This window comes from Ciconia boyciana, chromosome 1, assembly GCF_034638445.1.
Source record: "Ciconia boyciana chromosome 1, ASM3463844v1, whole genome shotgun sequence".
NCBI classification, from domain to species: Eukaryota; Metazoa; Chordata; class Aves; order Ciconiiformes; family Ciconiidae; genus Ciconia; species Ciconia boyciana.
Window position 1 is genome coordinate 37,605,207 of NC_132934.1, and position 19,054 is coordinate 37,624,260.

Sequence of the window (19,054 nt, forward strand, 5' to 3'; positions counted from 1 at the left end):
TCAAGCCTCAGAGATGTTCTAAGCAAGGTTAATTTAATAACTTGGTTCCTTCCTAGCAGTATTATGTCATTTGTGTATTTTCATTCTCTCACACTGCTATAGCAAGCAATAAATTCAAGGTCAAATACTGGGTATGGTTAAAACTCCAGCAAGCCAGTTGACAGTGGATGGCTCTCAGCATTTGGGCCATGGGAGCAAAGCCTCCTCTTTTTGTGCTGTCATTGGATGGTTTGCCCTTGCTTAATATTTTATGAAAAATATGTGTCATCTGTTCCTTGACGTAGGAACAGGAATGCAGTTACAGAGGAAAAAAAAAGGCGAGGTTTGCATGTTTCTTGTTAACAAATACATTCAAATCCCTTTGGAAGGCTCGATATCCTTCACTACAATGTCTCTGGTGGTCAAAAACTGGAATTGTTTGTGGCGAGGCAAGTCAAAATGATGGAGGCATTTAAAACTAGCCCTAACACAAATACTGCATAATCCCCTTGTTATGCCATCATTTGGGAATGCACAGTGCCGTTCCTGCCATTATTTGGTGTTTGCAGAAAACCATCATAAAGAATTAAGAACTGGAGGTGAAGGAGCAGACAGATGGAAGCATAAAGCACTCTTCCAATCGCTCCTGGCATTTTTCTGCTTAAGAGTTGATCTGGTATCCTCTGTGTAATGCAGGATACTATGCTATTGTGGAAGACATCCAGTGCTCCTTTCTGGAGAGCACAGATTTATGTCAGCTTCTGTGAAGGCAGCATGATCTAGGCCTCAAGGGGAGATGGAGCACGAGAAAGTGGAGAGAGATGGCTGTCTGTCACACTGAAAGGCAAGGCTATGGGGTAACTGTAGACCAGGGAGTGAGAAGGCATCAATGCTCTTCCAGGGATCTGGAGCAATCAGAAGCAGAGCACACAGCTGGAGAACTTATAAAGTTCCTACTATGTGGATGTTACTAACATGCTGCACCTTTGGGAAGGGCAGCATGTTACCTGTATTGGACCACAACCCGAATGGACAATTTGGGAAGAACAAATAAGTACACTAAGTATATTTGTTTCTCTCCCACAAATCAGATAGTTGAACCTTGGCTGTTTTACCTCGGGAGATGAGGACAGGAAAGGTTTGATGTATATATTGGAGTCGTGCACTTTCAGGTCATGGTCTCCCAGTCCTCGGGTCACTCCAATTGTTGCCATAACTCGAGCCTGGAAATGAAGAAAAGTGATGGGATCAAATCCTGTTACTTGCACTGTGTCAACAGGGAATGAGATAAGGTTCCTGCTCCATAACTGCTACCATTAGGGATGAATTCCCTTTTTTCTCCCAGAAACACTAGATTTAACGCAGCTAATCAACTTCTAAGCTTTTCAACACTCACGTAATCTCCATTTCTCTCATTATTCCAAGCTTTGTATTTGTCCACATCCCAGTCTGTGTACACCCATCTTAGACTGTGGCTATCTGTAAGGGACTGGGACTATGGAAACCCAACCCAGTCGCCTCACTGTCCCACGCCAATCTACGAGAGCATTCCTTCAGCAAATTATACTGTTAGTAAACAGGTTTTATAAAAAGGATGAGGAGCCTGATTACTCACCTAAGAAAGCTGCAGCCTCTTCCTATTGACATATTGCTGTATATTCCCTCCACCAAAGAAAAGTGCCAAAGGCCACCTTAAATTGCTGAACACACAGGTGACTGTGGCACTGACCACAGTGCTCTCCTCTGTGGAGAACTGGTCCAGGACAGGTCTGCTGTTACCTCAGATCTACCACTTCCTTCCCCAAGCACCTTCCTCTGTGACATGAGCCGTTTCCCAAGAGGTGCTGGGCTCCTCTTCATTAACGTTTCCCAAAAGACTGACCAGGCAGACTGCCTCACAGGGAACCTCGCTCTCTGCATATCAGTTTCCCCAAAGTCTAGTTTAGCCGCAGCAGCTTCTGAACAAGAGAGCTCACAGCATCAATAACAGTGAGCAACTGACTCAAAATTATTTTGCCTCACTAACCCCTGGCTCCGTAAGGCAATAAGAAAGTAAATTAAAAAGATGTGCATGAAACATTTTGCAAATAATTATAAACCTAAGCAAATTCACAGATAAGCTGCAGGTCTGAACCTTCAAAACTTGGACTAATTTTGAAGAGCGTGTATTTTTGCATTGAGATAAAAACCTAATGCAGCAGGGGAGCACTATTTAGAAACACAGCGAGCGTACAAATATCGGCAAACTGACACCACTGCGTCCTTATATTGATCCTATTGCTGCATCCAACTAAGCTTGCTGGGATCAGCACTAATGATCTCACTGTTCTTAATCACGGAGCTGGAAACAAAGTACACCCAAATGGAATGGTTTGTTTCTCCCTCTCAAGAAAAACTATCAGCATTCACACATCAGAAAAATTCAACAGTGAGCTCACGTACACTAGCTGAAGAAGATACGGTTAAGGGGTGTTATACTTCTCAAATCCTGCCCTGATCCCTCCCCTTCCTAAATTAGGGTTTTGCATCTCAGAGCACTCTAAAATGTTATTAAATATCCTCCCGCTTAGTTTTCAGTAAACATGAGGTATTTTGCTATCTTCATCCAGCCTAGTTATATTTTACAATGAAACCAGGAACATTTTAAGTCAATTATTTAAGGCGGTCTCATTGTAGCCTGCTTACAATGAAAGAAAAACAAAAGCAAACTGAACAGCAAATTACTATGTTTGCTATAAAAATGCTTTTTAGTATGTTGAGCTCCTGCTGCCACCCCCCAAACATGAGACTGATTTATGACAGAACCAAGATATTCTTTCAAGCTGTCAAAGTGATAAAATAAAGAGATACTGAGTGGAAAACACTGGACTGCCACAGGCTAAATTGAGTGGTAAACAGCATAGAATTCCTTTTTCCTTTGGTCTGAGGAAAGCAAACGTGCCCACCTTCTTGCCTTCTCCATATATAAGGGGAAACTTCAAGTCATCTTCCTCAATGGTTTTGTATGCCCTGTGGGGGGAGGACAAACAACATTTATAAAGCTTGCACTCAATTAGTGACCTAGTACTCTGAAACAAGCAGCTGTGATTTTAAAAAAAAAAAAATCATCATTATTTTTCCCAGGGATTCTTTGAACCAAGATGTAAATTTCTTTTTCTGTGGAAAGATTTTCCCTAAAGAATTATCCATTTCACCAAAAGGAAAAGTGAACACGAGGAAATATCTAACATGCCAAGCTGCTCCTATTGCTTGCAAGTAAAAAGAGGTGGACTGGAATAACATCCTAATCAGGAAGGATATCGTTGGCTATGGCAGCAGCTATACCATAATACAGTATAATAAACACCCCCCCCCCCCAATAAACAAACAAAAATCCAAACCCACCAAGAAGCTAACCAATGACTAGATTCACACTGTTAAAATGAAATGGTGAGCAACAACAGGATGTGTACACAGTCAACGTGTGAAACAGCTCTCCGATCCTGTTCTCACCTTTCAGGACTGCTTAAGCCAAGACAAGCTTCATGTGCTGAAGAGTCTTAGAAGAATATTTAGTGCTCATCTGACCTTGACTGCAACAGTCAAGGTTGTCAGAGATTTCACATTTCACAGCAGTTTCCCCATGGCCAAGAAACAAGAGAAGTAAATGCTCATGCTCTGATTCTGTTTACCACATGCCTGCGTACTCTACCTTTTACACATCCAGCTGTTGACACTGATGAGGTGAGAAGGTGAGCAATTTTGCCAGTGAGAAATAATAATAATAAAAAAAATAGACAGCTGTCATTCCCATAAACTGTAGAGTCCCATGGTTTGTATAGCACACAATTAAGCCGAGGTGCTGGGGAGCCTCTTTGGTTAAAGTATGTCACCCCAGAGGGTCACGCTTCCCTTCATACCACAAAATTGTTCCTCCCCAGCCTTTCCCTGCATGTTGTCCTTCCCTCCCGGCCCACCCCTGCGCAAAGCCCTCAGGATGATACCAAAATCATCCCCTGAGCGCGCGAGCCAGCACTCCCTGCCAAAGCAGGAGAAGGGAAGGTGCTGCAGCGGGTCCCCTGCCAGCCCCTGCTGCGTGGCTCTCTAGCCAGGCTGGCTGCTTGAGCTCCGGGGAGCCACATTTGATCATGTTTAAGCAATGTTAAGGCTGTGACATAAACGAGCAGGAAATTAAAAATTAAGGGTGAAATCCTATATTGTAATCGAACTGTCCCCCTGCTTCACCAAAATATGGCATAGACCTGGCATCAATAAATGGTGCTGCATTACACAGCTATACATGCTGCCATCACCTAGGGAAGCCTCAGAGTAGAACAGACATTTAAGCCCCACCTTCACATTTCCTAGTAATCACAGGCAGGGCCTATATTAGGGTTTGGCAGTTAGGGGAGGAGTAGAAAAAAGAACAAGCAACCAAAACACAAAGAAGAAACTAGTGGAGGACTCCGCTCCCATACTACAAAACATTACTAGGTATGAAATCCCAAAACGGAACCAAGTGAGGTTTGCAAAACCCAGTGGGTGCTTCATGGGAAACCACATAGTCAAGAATATCTTGGGTATATAACCATAATACTTGGGCATCTCCATAAGAGACAATACAGTGAAGGTATTTAAATGGCATTTTGTACTAGGGAGGGCAAACAGATTAGCTCTTAAACCAAACCAAAAGGCACAAATCACTACAAGTCGCCAGTAACACTTCCCTGATGTTTAAATCCTGGAATAGCATTTTTTCGGGAAGGATGAGTCAGTCATGGACTTTGCTCTTGTTCCTTCTTTTATTTCCAACAGCGAATAGCGAACAACTCTGCCTCACTCACCAACTTGGATATCCTGGTTTGAATGTGGAGGAAGAATTTTACCATCCCCAACTGCTCATGAGCATGTCCCAAAGCTTCCAGCTGGACCTACAGTGCTGGGAGCCCTGGTGAAACCTCCTTGAGGAGGAGTCTGAACTCCTTCCTATTCCTTGCATAGAGTCAGTTGTGCTATGACACCAAGAAGGCGGCTATCAGTTGAGTCCAAATTGGGCAGAGTCAAATGACTAATCAAACCACAAGCCCGACAAGACAACCATTCCTACTGGATTTTCAAGTTGTACATATTTGTTACAAATAGCAAACAAGACTAAGTTGACATGACTTAACTATTTGCAACCTCCTTTTTAAAGGAAAAAACAAACGCATTCTTTACCCACAAACTATATTATCTGCAAGATAACTACAAAGACCGAAGCCCCCACTTTACACTCCCTTTTACAGGAGCCAAAAACAGGGATCAAGTTTTCTTGCCTCTCTCCCCTCCTTCCTCATATTCTCCTGCATAGCACCTCACACTGACTGTGCTTTAGGAAGAAGGAAAAAAAGAAGGGGTGAAAAGGGCATCATTTAGGCTGGTGTCCTTCAAAAGAATGGTCCCCACTGCTGAGTCCAGCATCTTTTATGGAACCACCATAAAGACCATTGTCCCTAGGGTCTTCAACTGTTACACAACTGTGCAAGGTTGCTGGAAGAGGCCGTGTTGCAAGGGCTAAGCTAACTTGTTTCATCAGCAGATTAGGAAGGGCAGTTGGCTAGCCTACGACCTCTGAAGCTATGTGACTGAGGGACGCCCAGAGGGCTACAGTGATTTGTTTTGTGGTTTCTCACAGCAAATCACCTCTTGGTCTCAAAACTTGGGTGTCAAGACTCATCTCAAACACACTTTTTTGTTGATGTTGCTATTGCCTAAAAAATTTTCAGTGCTTGAAAAACAATGCTCAGAACTGCAACCACAGCAGTGGAGCTGGCACAGACACACTGAAAAGCAACCTGAAACACTCTAGAAAAGTACCTATGTCCTGCATAACTAGCGAAACAGAATTAATAATATATGAGTGTGTGGTTTGCTGCAAGAGAAGGATGAAGGACAGCTTTTCAGCTAGCAGCTCAGCAACTGCACTGGGGAGAAGGAAGAAAGGAAGCTATGAAGTTCATTTTGATTTATGCCCTGTGAAACCTCCTGTACTTTGTACGTGTGTTTGTTTCACACAGGCTACAACCTTCTGGACTATTTAACTTGATTTTATGTAATAAAGTTGCATTTATACCTTCCTGTGCTGTTTAGAGTGTGCTGTATATAAAGATATAATATGGCAGTAGGTATATCAAACACAGACATATGGAGAACCTGAGGGGGTCGTTTGGCTTTTTTAGTGCCAACATGGCCTTTTTCAGCCATCTACGTAATTCAGCCTAGCTCACTGTTTTAACATACAAAAACACAGGGTTGCAATCCTCCACTCTCCCCATCTTCCTTATCCGCATCCCAGGAGGTCTCAGTGGCCACCAGGGCATGACAGGACAGGTTATAAAGACAAGGCTATGCTATTGCTTGCTGCTCTGAATAAGCCTAAATCCTGTCAAGTGCTTCTGCCACGTAAACCTCTATTTTTCCAAATGGAAAAACAGGGGGGCGGAGGGGGGAGTAGAAAAGGCAAGCTTGTGCCCAGCTAGATCTAGCTGCATTTTTTTCAGTTAACTTCGTTTCTTCTTTTCATTTCAAAAGAATTATGAAATGCTACTGCTGTCCAAAAATACTGAACTAGGGCTTGACATATGTACCACCCACAAAGTTACATTTGGACTCAGGATCAACATTTTGGAAAACTGGGCCAAATCGCACCAGGAGCCAAAAGAGATGTCAGAACGAAAGAACTAGGACTGACATGATGTTACTCATATGCTAACAGGAATCTGCTCTAAATACATGGCGAAATAATCACCAGAAGCAGCTAAATGCACAAGACAATCTACGGAAGAAGTTTCCTACAGTGCTGAGGTCATTAGCAGTGCTTTAGGCACTCTTTAAATAAAAGATTACCAAAGTTACCTGCATATTGCTGGGTCAGAACTTGAAAAACTGGTCAGCTCCCAAATACAGATTTCAGAGCCAAAATCCTAGGTAATTTCTTACATGTGTTATGCATTCTCCTGCCATATAATTTGTTCTTAAAATTGGCCTTCTGAAAACACATACAAATTCACGTAAGAGTAGAAGTTGTTGATGACCAAAAAAAAAGAGAATCTACATTAGATTTTTTTTTTTAAAAAACAACAAAGCATGCAAAGTTACTGGTCATGAAAAGTATTGCGTTGGCATCCCCAGGCACAACAGATGGTGGCAAAAACACAATCTACCCTGACCTGGAAGGCTCTGTTCTGTGAACGACAGGGGAATCCAAACTCTGTGCTCTGCTTTTCCATAGCACTTGGCTTTAGAAAGTTTGTCTGTATTCCACATCTCTGCTAGTGACACCTGAAAGTAAACTGAGAATTAAACCTGAGGAAGAGCAAAAGGAATCATCATCAAAGGGCTTTAGCTTGAAGCATAGAGCAAAACCCACTTGTGGCAAAGCAAGCAAGAAAAAGCATTATGGCTTCAGAAATATCATAGTTCATACTGAGTACAAGGATGAAGGCTCTCCTTTGAGACAGGTTTGTGGATGCAGTGTATTTCTAGCACTGTTTTGCTACCACTCTATAAAAAACCCCAAAACCAGAACCACCTCCAAACACCCCCCACCCCCCCCAGCTAACCAACCAACCTCCTGCCCCCCCAAGTTCAACTTTCCTTGGTCATACCAATAGAAAACCAGATTTTAATCCTTGAGCAACACAAAACTTGATAGAAACTGGGTTTTTTTGCCCTCCCACACAAGGAATCAGTGGACTGGAGCTAGCTCTTTGGATAACAGAGCTTAAATCACCAACCCAAAAGGAACTGCTTATCCCTACTGTCTATTGAACTACAGGCATTAAACCAGTATAAGTGTGTGCTTACTACCAAGAAGAAAAATGTGTAGCACAGGTTAGGCACAGGGCCACTGAAAATTATGCAATTTATGGCTGGATCCAGCCATAATTTTTTAAAAATGTCCTTACACATATGTGCTTCTGCAGAGTCAGGATCTCTAAATCCAGACAGTGCTGTCTGATACTAAGTACCCTCTAGGTAGGTTAGCTTTAATGTTCCAGTGCTTCAGTATCTTTCCCCTATTACTCATCTGGCATATAGTTTAATGAGGCAAAACTATGATAAACAAAGATAATAAAAGCACACAAACTGTAGTAATGTTTGTTAAGAGAAAAGATGATGGCAAACCCAAATGGATTAAAGTCAACAGATGCATGTGCACATATGCACAGAACAGTTTTTAGGGAAACTTCTACTCTAAACCAAGATACTCTCATGGGGTTTCTTTCAGGTAAAGAGGAAAACATACAAGTTTTAAAACATGTGTTTTTCCCAGAAAATTCTGAAACTCCTTCTTCTGAACCTGAAGCTGTACAACATTTCATTTTGCAAATCCCAGTTCTGTCTACCCATCTACAAATTAAAAAAGAATAAAGTATCTCAGCATGGCTTGTACGCATATACGATCTCTGGCTTGGTCAAATCAGATCGGCATGTGAGCTCTGGACCTCCAGGGAGCCTTCGCTATGGTGTACAGTCTTAAGACAGAGTCTGGACTTTGTCTGGAGAGGACAGGTACCCCAGCACCACATACTCCTGTGGCAGAATTCTCCTAAGCAAAACAAACTCCAGCCATCTCGGCTAGCCCATTTTAAAGATGTAAGCACCGGCATCCTCTCTCAGGCACTTCCCAGAGCATGGCTGATTTTTTTAGTCTCTATTTAGCCTCTATTGGAGCATTATGAGACAGAAGTGGAGGAAAAGTCATGGAGAAGGCAGCCAAGTACCTAGACAGGTGCCTAAAAAAAGGGGAAAAATCAGGAAAAAAAATTAACTGAGGGTATTTATAAGCACCCTCCCCTTGCTGCTTTTGTGCTCAGGAGGCTGGGAGGGACAGAGCAAGTGTACTTGCTACTTGTGACTGGTTGAGCTTCTGCCACCTATGAGTGACTGAAACTGTGTGCAGACATTGCAGCTGCACATCAAGTGGATCCATGTTCCGCAACAGTCTCACCAGGCCAAGTTTTGGGTTTTTTTTCCAGTGAATTTGCTGTCTTGAACACTTCTGAAAATTTACTTCATCTCTTCTACTTTTAAAAGACCAACAGGAAGGTTTGTCAGCAATTTACTCTGGAGATAGAGGGGTAGGGGAAGTGGGCTGTTAACACCCTATGGGCTTAATGCACTGTGATGGACGGAAGAACCGTTTGTAAATTCACATTTTGCTGTACTACTTGTTAAAAGGATGTGGTGAGGCAGATGGGAGAAAGATTGCATGTTTGCCTCGCAGTGCCTGCTCCACACTTGCTAGCTGGGATCCTCTGGAAGGAAAGGAGATTGCTGCTAAGGAGGAGTCGTGGAGCACACTCTTCTGGGAAAGACTGCTGCAGTGTAGGATGGGGCAGGCAGTGAGACACAGCAAGCAGAGACCTCACCATCTCACAGCAGTGCTGGAAACTCCTCTGAGGAGCAAGGGACCTCCTCTCAGTCAGGAGCAGAGCCATAAGTCAATCCTGTGTGGCAACAGAAAGCAAGAGGATTTCCTAGGGACCCAGCAGAGGTGCTGTCAAATTTGTGCAGCTTAGGGAAGCCAGAGAAAGCAGGAGCAGGGGAGGAGACTTCACCTTACCAGCAGGAAGAGTAGTTTTTGCTTGGGTTTTCAGACTGAAGATTAACTTATTTCAGTGTAGTTTCTGTCTGATAAAACAGAGCTCTACAGACTGGGAGCCTTTTGTTCGCCCTTACATGTGTGGCACCTGATCTTGTGCCGAGGCAAAGCCCAGGCAGAGTTCAACAGCCATGCAGGGACAGGCCTTAGATGTGCTGCTTCCAGAAGGAGACGCTCCTGCAGGACATGACACAGACCAATCTCATTCTTGCCAGGCTCACTTGGCCCCAGAGAGGCCCTTTACAAAGAGGTTTACCCCAGACTCAAGTTTTCTCTTTTGTTGCAGCACTATTACTTTCTTGTTTCTGCTTTCCCCTGCCCCGAAGACACTGGCTCAGCTCCTGTGGCATGTGTGCACTTGGGGAAAACAGAGCCATTCATCACTGTCAGGAGATGTGCTGTACGCAGCAGGTCAGCTCTCACCTCCCGTTGCTCCTGCAGCGAGGGCTGCAAATCTTGAAAAGATGCATAACATGCACATTGCAAACAGCCATTCATCATCGCAGAGCTGTGCCCCAGACACCTAGGCACAATCCAGCAAGCCGCTCCGGCTGTGCGCACCAAAGAGGCACGTCCTGTCCCGCTCCTGGCTACCTCGCAATGAGAGACGAAAGCAAAGGCAAAAAAGGCAAGGCAAGTAGCTGTGGATTACGGTTTCTGCTGCACAAATGACATCCTATCTCTCCCTCCTCCAGAAAGGCCCAGTGCTGCAAAGGTGGCCCATAATCATTAAATTATGAAAATGTAAGTTGCTGGGAGGAAATTAATACCAGGCATGACTGGGGAAAAGGCTGCTTTCTTGTGAAGTAATTATGAAATTAAAATTTGATCTCTTTCTGGCGATTGTACAAAGGATACGGCTGAGGTCTTGAACACAACAATACAGCCAGGATTTCAACAGAAGAAGCACAGAAGGTTTCACTAGACAAAAAAGCTCAATTAAAAGGGGGGTGGGGGGAGGAAGAAAGGATGACTTTTTGTAAATTACATGAATTTGGCTAAAAGGCACAATCAAGCAGGTTATGGCAGAGGGTTTTCAGACTTCCAATTACTTTTTACAAGTTGGAATCAAGCTGTTAGGAAATGCAGCTTATCTGAATAAGACTAATAATGCTAAGCTAATTAGACCCACAGGCATTAGCCAGCAGATAAATTCAGGCCGAAAAGAGGGACACTGTCACTTTAAATACTGCCTTGGGATCGGTGGAAAAGCTAATGAGGAGTGTCAGTTGGGGCTGTTTTATTAGGTGGTTCTCCAGAGGATATAGCCTGAGGTTTCTGTAGCAGGGCTTCTGCGCTTGATTCAATAAATCAATTTATATTAAAGGGGGGCGCAGGGCGGGCGCCTGCTCCATAAAGCATTTCTGTGGCATTTCTCAATCTGCTCAGGCACTCCTCGGGCAGGCTACCTGAACGCGCTGTCAAAGGACATCGAGCCCAGCAATAAAGAATAAGATAGCGGCCGCATTGGCAATATTTGTTCAAATGAGCCTGCGCATTACCAAGCAAAACATGTATGTTGGCTCTCGCCAGGGTATTCTGGATCCCCAATAAGTGATTAATGAGAGCCTGGTTTTTGTGAGCCAGAGTCTGAACCGCAGACGGCAAGGCGGGCTGCACAATGAAAGCAAAAGGCATCCATCCCAAACAAAATAAAACGGCTTGAAAAGTGAAGTTGCTTTTTTAATCAGATGCTTAAGAGGCTGAAAGACATTCCCTGTTGGAAAGAAAAGGGTCAGCACAGAGCAGGCTGGCAGCTTTCCAGGCAGTGGACAACATTGACTCTAGAATAAAATGGGTTTTGCTTAGTGCTCGCCCCAGGGCACCAGCCTCCCTGCTTTGGAATAAATCAGGCAGGCGGGCAATTCCCCGGCACGGACTGACCCTCAGGTGGCTAACCGTGTGCCACAGCACCCCCTCGCCCAGACACACGGACACAGAGGTGGCAAGGGCTCCGCTGCCGCCGTGCATACGGCACGCTCAGAGGCAGCGCCCAAATCCCCGCTCGCTGCCGCCGTGGGGTTCAGCCCATGACGCATGGTGGGTACCACACCAGCTCGGACCGTTTTTGATGGGGTGCAGCTCAACTCTGCGCGCTCCTGGAGGGCAAAGGAAGCTGCCAACAAATCAGGTCAAAAAACAGACTAGTTATCTAGGGCTCTTTTGCCACCCTAAAATTAAGTCAAAATGCTAAAGCTCTGATCCGGAAACAAGCATTTAAAGAACTCCACTTCAACGCGAGCAACAGAAAGGCCATTGTTTGTGTTCCAAGGAGGAGCAAAAAATTAATTTTGAAACCACAAAAGCTGATGCCAGTTGGTAGTGCCTTCTGGATGCCTTTGGTTAAGTGCAGCGCTGTATGGCTCCTCCGGCCCCGCAGGAGGCAGAGGGGCACCCTGGAAGGAGGGACACATTAAGCCAGAAAACCAGGTTTTGGGAAGGTGTCTAGGATACAGTCAGAGCAAAGTACTTCAAAATTGTTCACACTGGATTTACCCATCAGTAACGAAAACCTGACCAACTGTGTCTTAACTTTTAAAAAAAAGGCGGAGACAGAGAGTACTAATTCTGCACAGTCCTTTAAAGGAGCAGTTATCATCAGGCCTGGTTTTTTTTCCCCTGTGTATTCCTACCTCAGGCTACCCACACCCCTTTTTAGTGCTGGCAGCACTTCGCTTATATGGCCGCTGAGTCTTCCCTGATGTTTCTGTTGCCAGGACTTGTCAAAGCCACCAGAACTACCCTCTCCCCGATACAAGTTTAACCTCTGCAAGCCATGGGCCTGAAAACCCCAGCCCAGAGACCCAGCTGTGAAAGACTGTCAGTAACACAGACGTCTGCCAGCAAATTACAGCTCGAGACAGCTTGGAGGCTTGTTCAGCAGGAGACACAGCTCTTAAGATGCCTTGCCAGCTACACCATGCGCTTTGCAATGCTTGCTTAACCGCAATGCGCGTGGGGCAAGGGTGCAGGAGGGGCAGCTCATGGTCAGCTCCCACCTAAGTGGGATTTATTTTAGATAAATTTAATACAGCGGATTTCTTATGCCAACTGCCAATGCAAAGAAAGGAGAAAGGGTGGGAGAGCCAGAGGGAGAAGGGAAAGGCTGGTCTCAAAGCAGTTACAGGCAGCCTGGACTAGCGATGCGGTACACATCGCTGGATCAGTGGTTGTCCTAATGCTGTGGGGAAACTTGGCAGCTCTGCTACCACTGTGGGCTGTTGAGACAAAGCCAGTGTGGAAACTTCACATGACAAAAAAAAAAAAAGAGAGAAAGAAAAAGCAAAAAGCAAAAAAAAAAGGGCAAATGCATTATGACAGGCCCAAAGACAATAACCTTTTGTAATCCAAACAAGCTGGGCAAGCCAAGCCATTGTTGAGAATCCGAAAAGCTCCAGAGCACAGGAGAAGGGTAAAAACGAAGAAAAAAAAAATCATGCAGCTTCTAATAGAAAACACAGAAAGTGTCCTGAATTTTAAAATAAACCAGTTCATTTTCCTGAGGAAACATCAGAGCAGAGAGAGTTTTACACCCTCTCACTAAAGGAGTCGGTAATTAAGTGTAAGACTGGCTGTTTCTTCCTAACATCACCTGCACCTCTCTACATGTATGTGCAAATGTCAACACACAGTGAAGTCACTGACCAAAAAAAGGTTTAGATAATTGATCTTCTGCATTGTAAGTGATAAAAGTTTGGCAGCGTTTTAGTGTATTAAGCTCTGGCTAGCCAAAGCTCCGTCTGACGTTTTCTAGAAAAGGAATATATATGCTAATTTATTCTCCATAATAGATATTGTCCTTAGAAACAAATGCAGAACAGACGTGTCCTCAGCCACTGTGTCCTGATGCATCAGTTAAATATACGAATTAGAAAGGGAAGAAAATAGAAGCAAAACCCTTGAAGTGGAAAATGGCCACTATGAAACACCAGCCACCTCAAACTATCGCCTCTGAGGACCCACCAAGCTGGAAATCTAACGTCTTGTCCACAATCTCAACCATTAAAATTGACCCAGACTTTTGGATAAATAGAAACAGATTGCTTCTCCTCTGCTTAGGAGATCACTGCACACAATTTGATGGAAAACAAGACTCCCTTGGGCAAACATCCTGCAAAAAGAAATGGATCCTTATTTAGAAGGACTCTGATTTAGATAAATGTACGGTGATAGAGCAATTCCCTCACCATTTTATTGTCCTGAGGCAAACAAACAAAGAGTTAACCGGTGCACTAGCTGTGGGATATGGAGCAGATAAAAGATTCCGATTTTTTTTTTTTTTTATTCATGACAAAAACGTAGCTCCCATTTTCCGCTTCCAGCCAGAAGTCAAAAGGAACAGCAGGGAGAGGTAGCCTCATCACAGTCTCCACATGCTTTTGCTTGGCACAGGCCACCTCTTTCTGGGACAACACTGAGGTGAATTCAGACTTGAATTTTCAAGTCACAGCTTAAGTATTTATTCCAGAATAACTGCTTAAACAGCTAGGCATATTTGTGCTAAACTGGTGGTAATTTTTGCATTGACCATATTAGAATCTGTAACTGGATCAACATGTGTCCTACACTTCAGGAAATTCAGAAAAATCAACAGGAAAATCAACTCTCTTCTCCCCCCTGCCATATGCTACAGTTAAGAGAGTTCACACACCAGTACTGAAAAACAATACATTGAATCAAATCTGCCATCCATTTAGATTTACCCAAGCTCCTCTACCTTACTCATTATTCTACATTTAAAATTTGCATTCCTTCTTATTTATTTCTTCTAAAGCCAAACAGGATTAACTATGCAATAACCATTTTGAATAAAGTGAAGTGCTATGCACAGATTCACAAATGAGGTACAAACTGATAAACAGAATTGTCTCTTCGTTTAATTTTTAACCATTCCAACCCTGTCTGCATCCCAGCATTCCACTGGTGATTTTGACTGGAAAAATCACAGTAAGCAGAACCTCCATTGAGCTTTTTGATATGGCTCTCAAGTTCATGTGGAACCTCTAGTGTGCACAAATAGTTATTTTTCCCCCTTCATGCTTTACTTGGTATTTATCAACATCAAATTTGATCACTGTGATGCCCATTCATGTAAATCACGTAGTTCTTTGCAGTTCCTCACAGCCCTTTTTGGTTATTAGGAAAAGAGCTGTTGCATCACCTGCCAGTGCTGCAACTTCAACCATTCTAACCTCATTTCCTTTCCAGACCACTAACCACCTGGGGAAATGCAAAACAACTCCCACAAACCTGGAGAAACCCTCTTTGCCTTCCAACCACGATGAAAGAATTCTGCTCTCACCCTCCTCTGAGGAAGTTCTTGGCCTATGATACTTCTGTAGCTCTCCCCCAAATTAGAAGGTTTGTTTTTTTTTTTTCCTTCCCGCACGCCCAATAGCATCTCACATCTTGAAAAACAGCTTTTAGAAGTCTACACAAAGCCATTCTTTACTGATGCCTTCAGAGACATCCGGGAGTTTAATAAGAAAAATCCCTTTGCAGAAGTGGGAGCGTGTCTCATGATCTTCCAAATGTTTTGCTCTTTAAGTCCTCAGTTGATCCAATGTTCTCATTCTGTTCCTATTCTTTTGCTTATGCCTGTAGCCTTTTAAAAATGTGAAGTCATCATTCTCAGGATGAGACTGCATATTCTGCTGGCAGCTGTTCAAGATGATGGACAGTGATGGTTATTCCCAGATTAACAAGTTCTGTACAAACACTCCAGATAATATTAAACTTAGATCATTATTCTGCCATTAAAACATCATTATATTTATGGTCTGTAAAGTATGGGACAAATCAGAAGCATCTGGAATTGTAGTCGCATGTGAGCATCCAAGTCTCCAAACCTACAAGAGTTCCGGCTTTTTAACCCCCTCCATTCTTTCCCTTCCTGAAAGGACATTTGCTAAGGATGATAAACACAAACAGCATGGACCTGAAGACCATTGGCATATATAGGGCCTTTGCCTTTATATGTCACGCACAGAGCCCACTACAGCAAGGATTAGGGCTTCTCTAAGTGAGTGGGAGTCACTTGAGAAGGAGCCTCTTGAACCGATACAAAACAATGAAGACATTTAGCCAGAGACAAAAAGTCATCGTTCTTCTTGTCTTCACTTCATTAAGTCAATGCTGTTCATTCAAGCCTTTTCATTTTAAGTTGGTATGACTTTTATTCAGATAGGCCCATGTCTAAAACAATTCCTCAAGGGTTACCCAAAGCAGGGGTCAGCTGCACTGGAGTATGGGAGGCAGCTCTTCCCTTCTGCAAGCATTCCTCGGCATGCAAAGGCATGACAGCCCACTGATCCAGATTCTATATAAAGCTACTTCCAAGACAGAAAAGTTGTTTAGCTTTCAGGAAGACCACCTACCACATCTTCCCCTTTACGTGTTTGCTCCGCTTTGAGTGCTCACACGTTAAAATGAACCGAGGTCCTGGCTCTGGAGGGAGGTCAACTTATTTAAAATGTTAACTTCTAAAAGAAAAATACATCTGAAAGAAGGAAATACCTTTTCCTTTAGTACGCAGGTGTACACCTCCATGTTTGATGCAGTTTACACTAATCAAAGACACGTACAAACAGGCACTGGTTGGGGAGAAGGCTCACCCCATGCTGAGAAGGACACATTCTTACCAGCCAGTCATGTTGAAGTCACGGTAGAGCATCCTCTTTCCAACTTCCTTGCGCTGCACCCTCCGTGGAAACTCTAAATGTGTGAACTCATTTCCCAGCAAGTGCGGCTGCATGTAAGCCTGTGGGCAGAAACCAAGCCACAGATACCACACGAACATCATAAAACAGGACATCATCTATTTTTAATAAGGAAGCATTACCATCCCTTCCCGCTCCCTTCCCACACGCATTTTTTTTTCCCCCCTTTTTAAACAAGGGGGATGATGAGCTCCGTTTCAGCAAACCATGTGCATATACACCAGTTCTGACACTGCCTGGTGTCCGGCAGCAGCCTTACAGGGAGCAGTCCTCTTGCTCTCAAATCCTTCACTTCTCCCTGCTCCTCAACATTTTGGATCTCTAAAGTACACCTCATCCACTGACCCTGAAGGAGTCTGCAGGGCTTCATAAAACAGAACACGTTTTGTAAGTCAGCAACCTGAGAGAAGGGAATGATCAGAGGACAAAGCCATAGAGCACGCAGAGACTGGAAGGGGTGTGTGTGGAGTGAAGCTCAAGCTTTTTGACTCCCAGTTCAGCAATGCCAACAACGCACACAACCTAATACTACCACCACACTTTAATTTTCACTGCCTTGAGAAAAATGTTCCCTTTTACCTGCCTAGTGTGCTGCACCTCTTTGCATGAGACCCTGCAAATAAACACGAGTTGCACATCACTATTTTCTTGTTTTCTAAAAACTACTTCCTTTGTACAGAATACACTAAGAAAAGCAGCAGCAGTTTTGTGTCACAACCGCAACTAATGTTTTTGACTGTGTTAGCGTTCAAATACTGCTGCTGCCGCCCTTTCCGGTGTTGCTGTTCTGCAGATGCTGGGATGCCTCTTTGCTAGAGCCATGCCCGAGGCTCATGTGCTCCAGAGCTGACTGTACTTGAGCGCATCACGAGGCTCTTTGTCCACCACACAGATTTTTGGTTTGGATTTATACACAGATCACCTGACATGATAGGTTAATCCTTAAACCTCACTCATTTTTCTTTAGTATTTGCATAAACAAGCCTTTCCCCCTCCCTCCCCAAAGCCACATTGTGAGCGAGCTCTTCTGAAGACACAGTCAAATTGGCTAGGGAACTGAAAAAAGTTGCGTTTCTTAACCTTTCTGCAGATAACTCTTTTTCCTTATCCAGACAGTTAAGGCAATAAAGTCTGTCTTATCTCCAGCACCAGCTGCCATCAGGGCAGACCAAATGAGCTGGCTTTAGTTTGTGGGTTTGTCATAAATCTAGCACTCAAAGGTGAGCAGCAGGAAGCAGTGGAAGCCCTTATTGATCTACCTGGCAGCTATCATGCAGATAGTTCACAGTAAAATATTTCCCGCATTTAAGGGCCGAGCCTGCTCCCACTCAATTTAATAGGAGTTGGATCAGGCTCAGCACATCACAGTGCTAACCTTCCATCAGCTTGTCCCCATTCCTGTCGCCAGACATCCTTCCAGAAAACACCTCAGGCTCGGCTGAAATGGTGCTGAGGGAGATTGCTGTGTGTAGCCGACAAGATTGGATTCTGCTTTCAAGAGGCGGCTTTCAAGCACGCAAATGTGATCTTGACATTGTGATCCCTTCCTGGAACAGGAGCTCCATCAAATTCTCTCTCCCTGTACAGTTAAGGGAATTACATATTTTTTCCTGCAGTATACAGTCAGCCAAGGTCCCCTTCCCCACCCAAATATTGTTTTCAAGGACCCTCTAATTGGATCACTGTTCCTCATTACAGAAATGGTTGAGAAGCACTAGTGACTTTTGAGAGGTCTAGCAGTATTAGTCCAGATGAGGCTTTCCATACTACCAGAACTCTGGATTCTTTATTTAAAGGTACATGTAAACTTTTTATTTATTTTCATTCCAGTCACATAAAAGATGGAACATCCCTAATGATTTATTTGAAGTATTGCTACACATTGACAGTAGAGCACTGGACTTTTTTTCATTTTTTTTTAATTCTTTCTAGTCTATGATACTGTAAACAATGAAGTCAGTCTGCTTCGCAAGTGCAATTCAGTTCACTTTTAAAAATGCACAGCCCATCTTGATTAAATCATTACAAACCACTTCTAGCTAAAGACTACTGTCGCCTCCCTACAAAACAAGAAGCCTTATTTAAAGCAAAAAACCTCCTACCTGAGATCAAAATGAAGTCATTTAACCTTTAGATTATGAGATTACTTATTAGGCTGGATCACAGGTCCAGAAGAAAAAAGGTTACAGGCTTTTAGCATTTTTCCCCTTAAAAACAAGAATTTCCTTTACTGAAAAGGTAAAGCGATTGGGAGAGACTGCATTTCATAAAGATTTACTCAGATGGAAAGTCTGAGGTCACAAGTGAAATAAGATTAATAAAGCTGGCAGAGTTACCAGTGGGCTGCTAATGTTCAAATAAGATTTCTCTTCCGCAGCCAAGCCTCAATGCTTGATTTACAATCCAGGGATCTTAACTTGATTCTAATATTTTTGGCGTCAGTGGAACAGAGGGAAAAGAGCAATTTGGAAGTTTCTGGTGCCTGTGAGCTGAATTCTTATGTGAAGAAATGGGGATTTTTGTTGGGCTTTTTTTTTTTGAATTTTCTATATTTTTTTACCCTTTTCTTTTTAACAGTTATTTTTGATGCTTCACTGGTAATTCTACAGAAAGAAGAATGTTCTGCTATAAAACTCTGCTGCGACTTCCAGTTGGGTTTGTTGAGAACTGTTCTCCATTTACCATGAGGCAGGACTCTTCTCCCTCTCTACCCCAATCAAACGGTGCTGGG

At 43.5% G+C, this 19,054-nt stretch overlaps 1 protein-coding gene across 1 annotated transcript in view; it reads right to left on the reverse strand.

The window, feature by feature from the left end:
• PPM1H (protein phosphatase, Mg2+/Mn2+ dependent 1H) overlaps positions 1 to 19,054 on the reverse strand; it is a 139,744-nt gene that overhangs the window by 13,896 nt on the left and 106,794 nt on the right. Inside the window, exons 6-8 of the mRNA XM_072862755.1 lie at positions 16,246 to 16,364; positions 2,925 to 2,988; positions 1,095 to 1,202 (exon numbers count right to left, since the gene is read on the reverse strand). Coding sequence (XP_072718856.1) covers positions 1,095 to 1,202; positions 2,925 to 2,988; positions 16,246 to 16,364 — 291 coding nt within the window. The remainder of the gene's footprint in view (positions 1 to 1,094; positions 1,203 to 2,924; positions 2,989 to 16,245; positions 16,365 to 19,054) is intronic.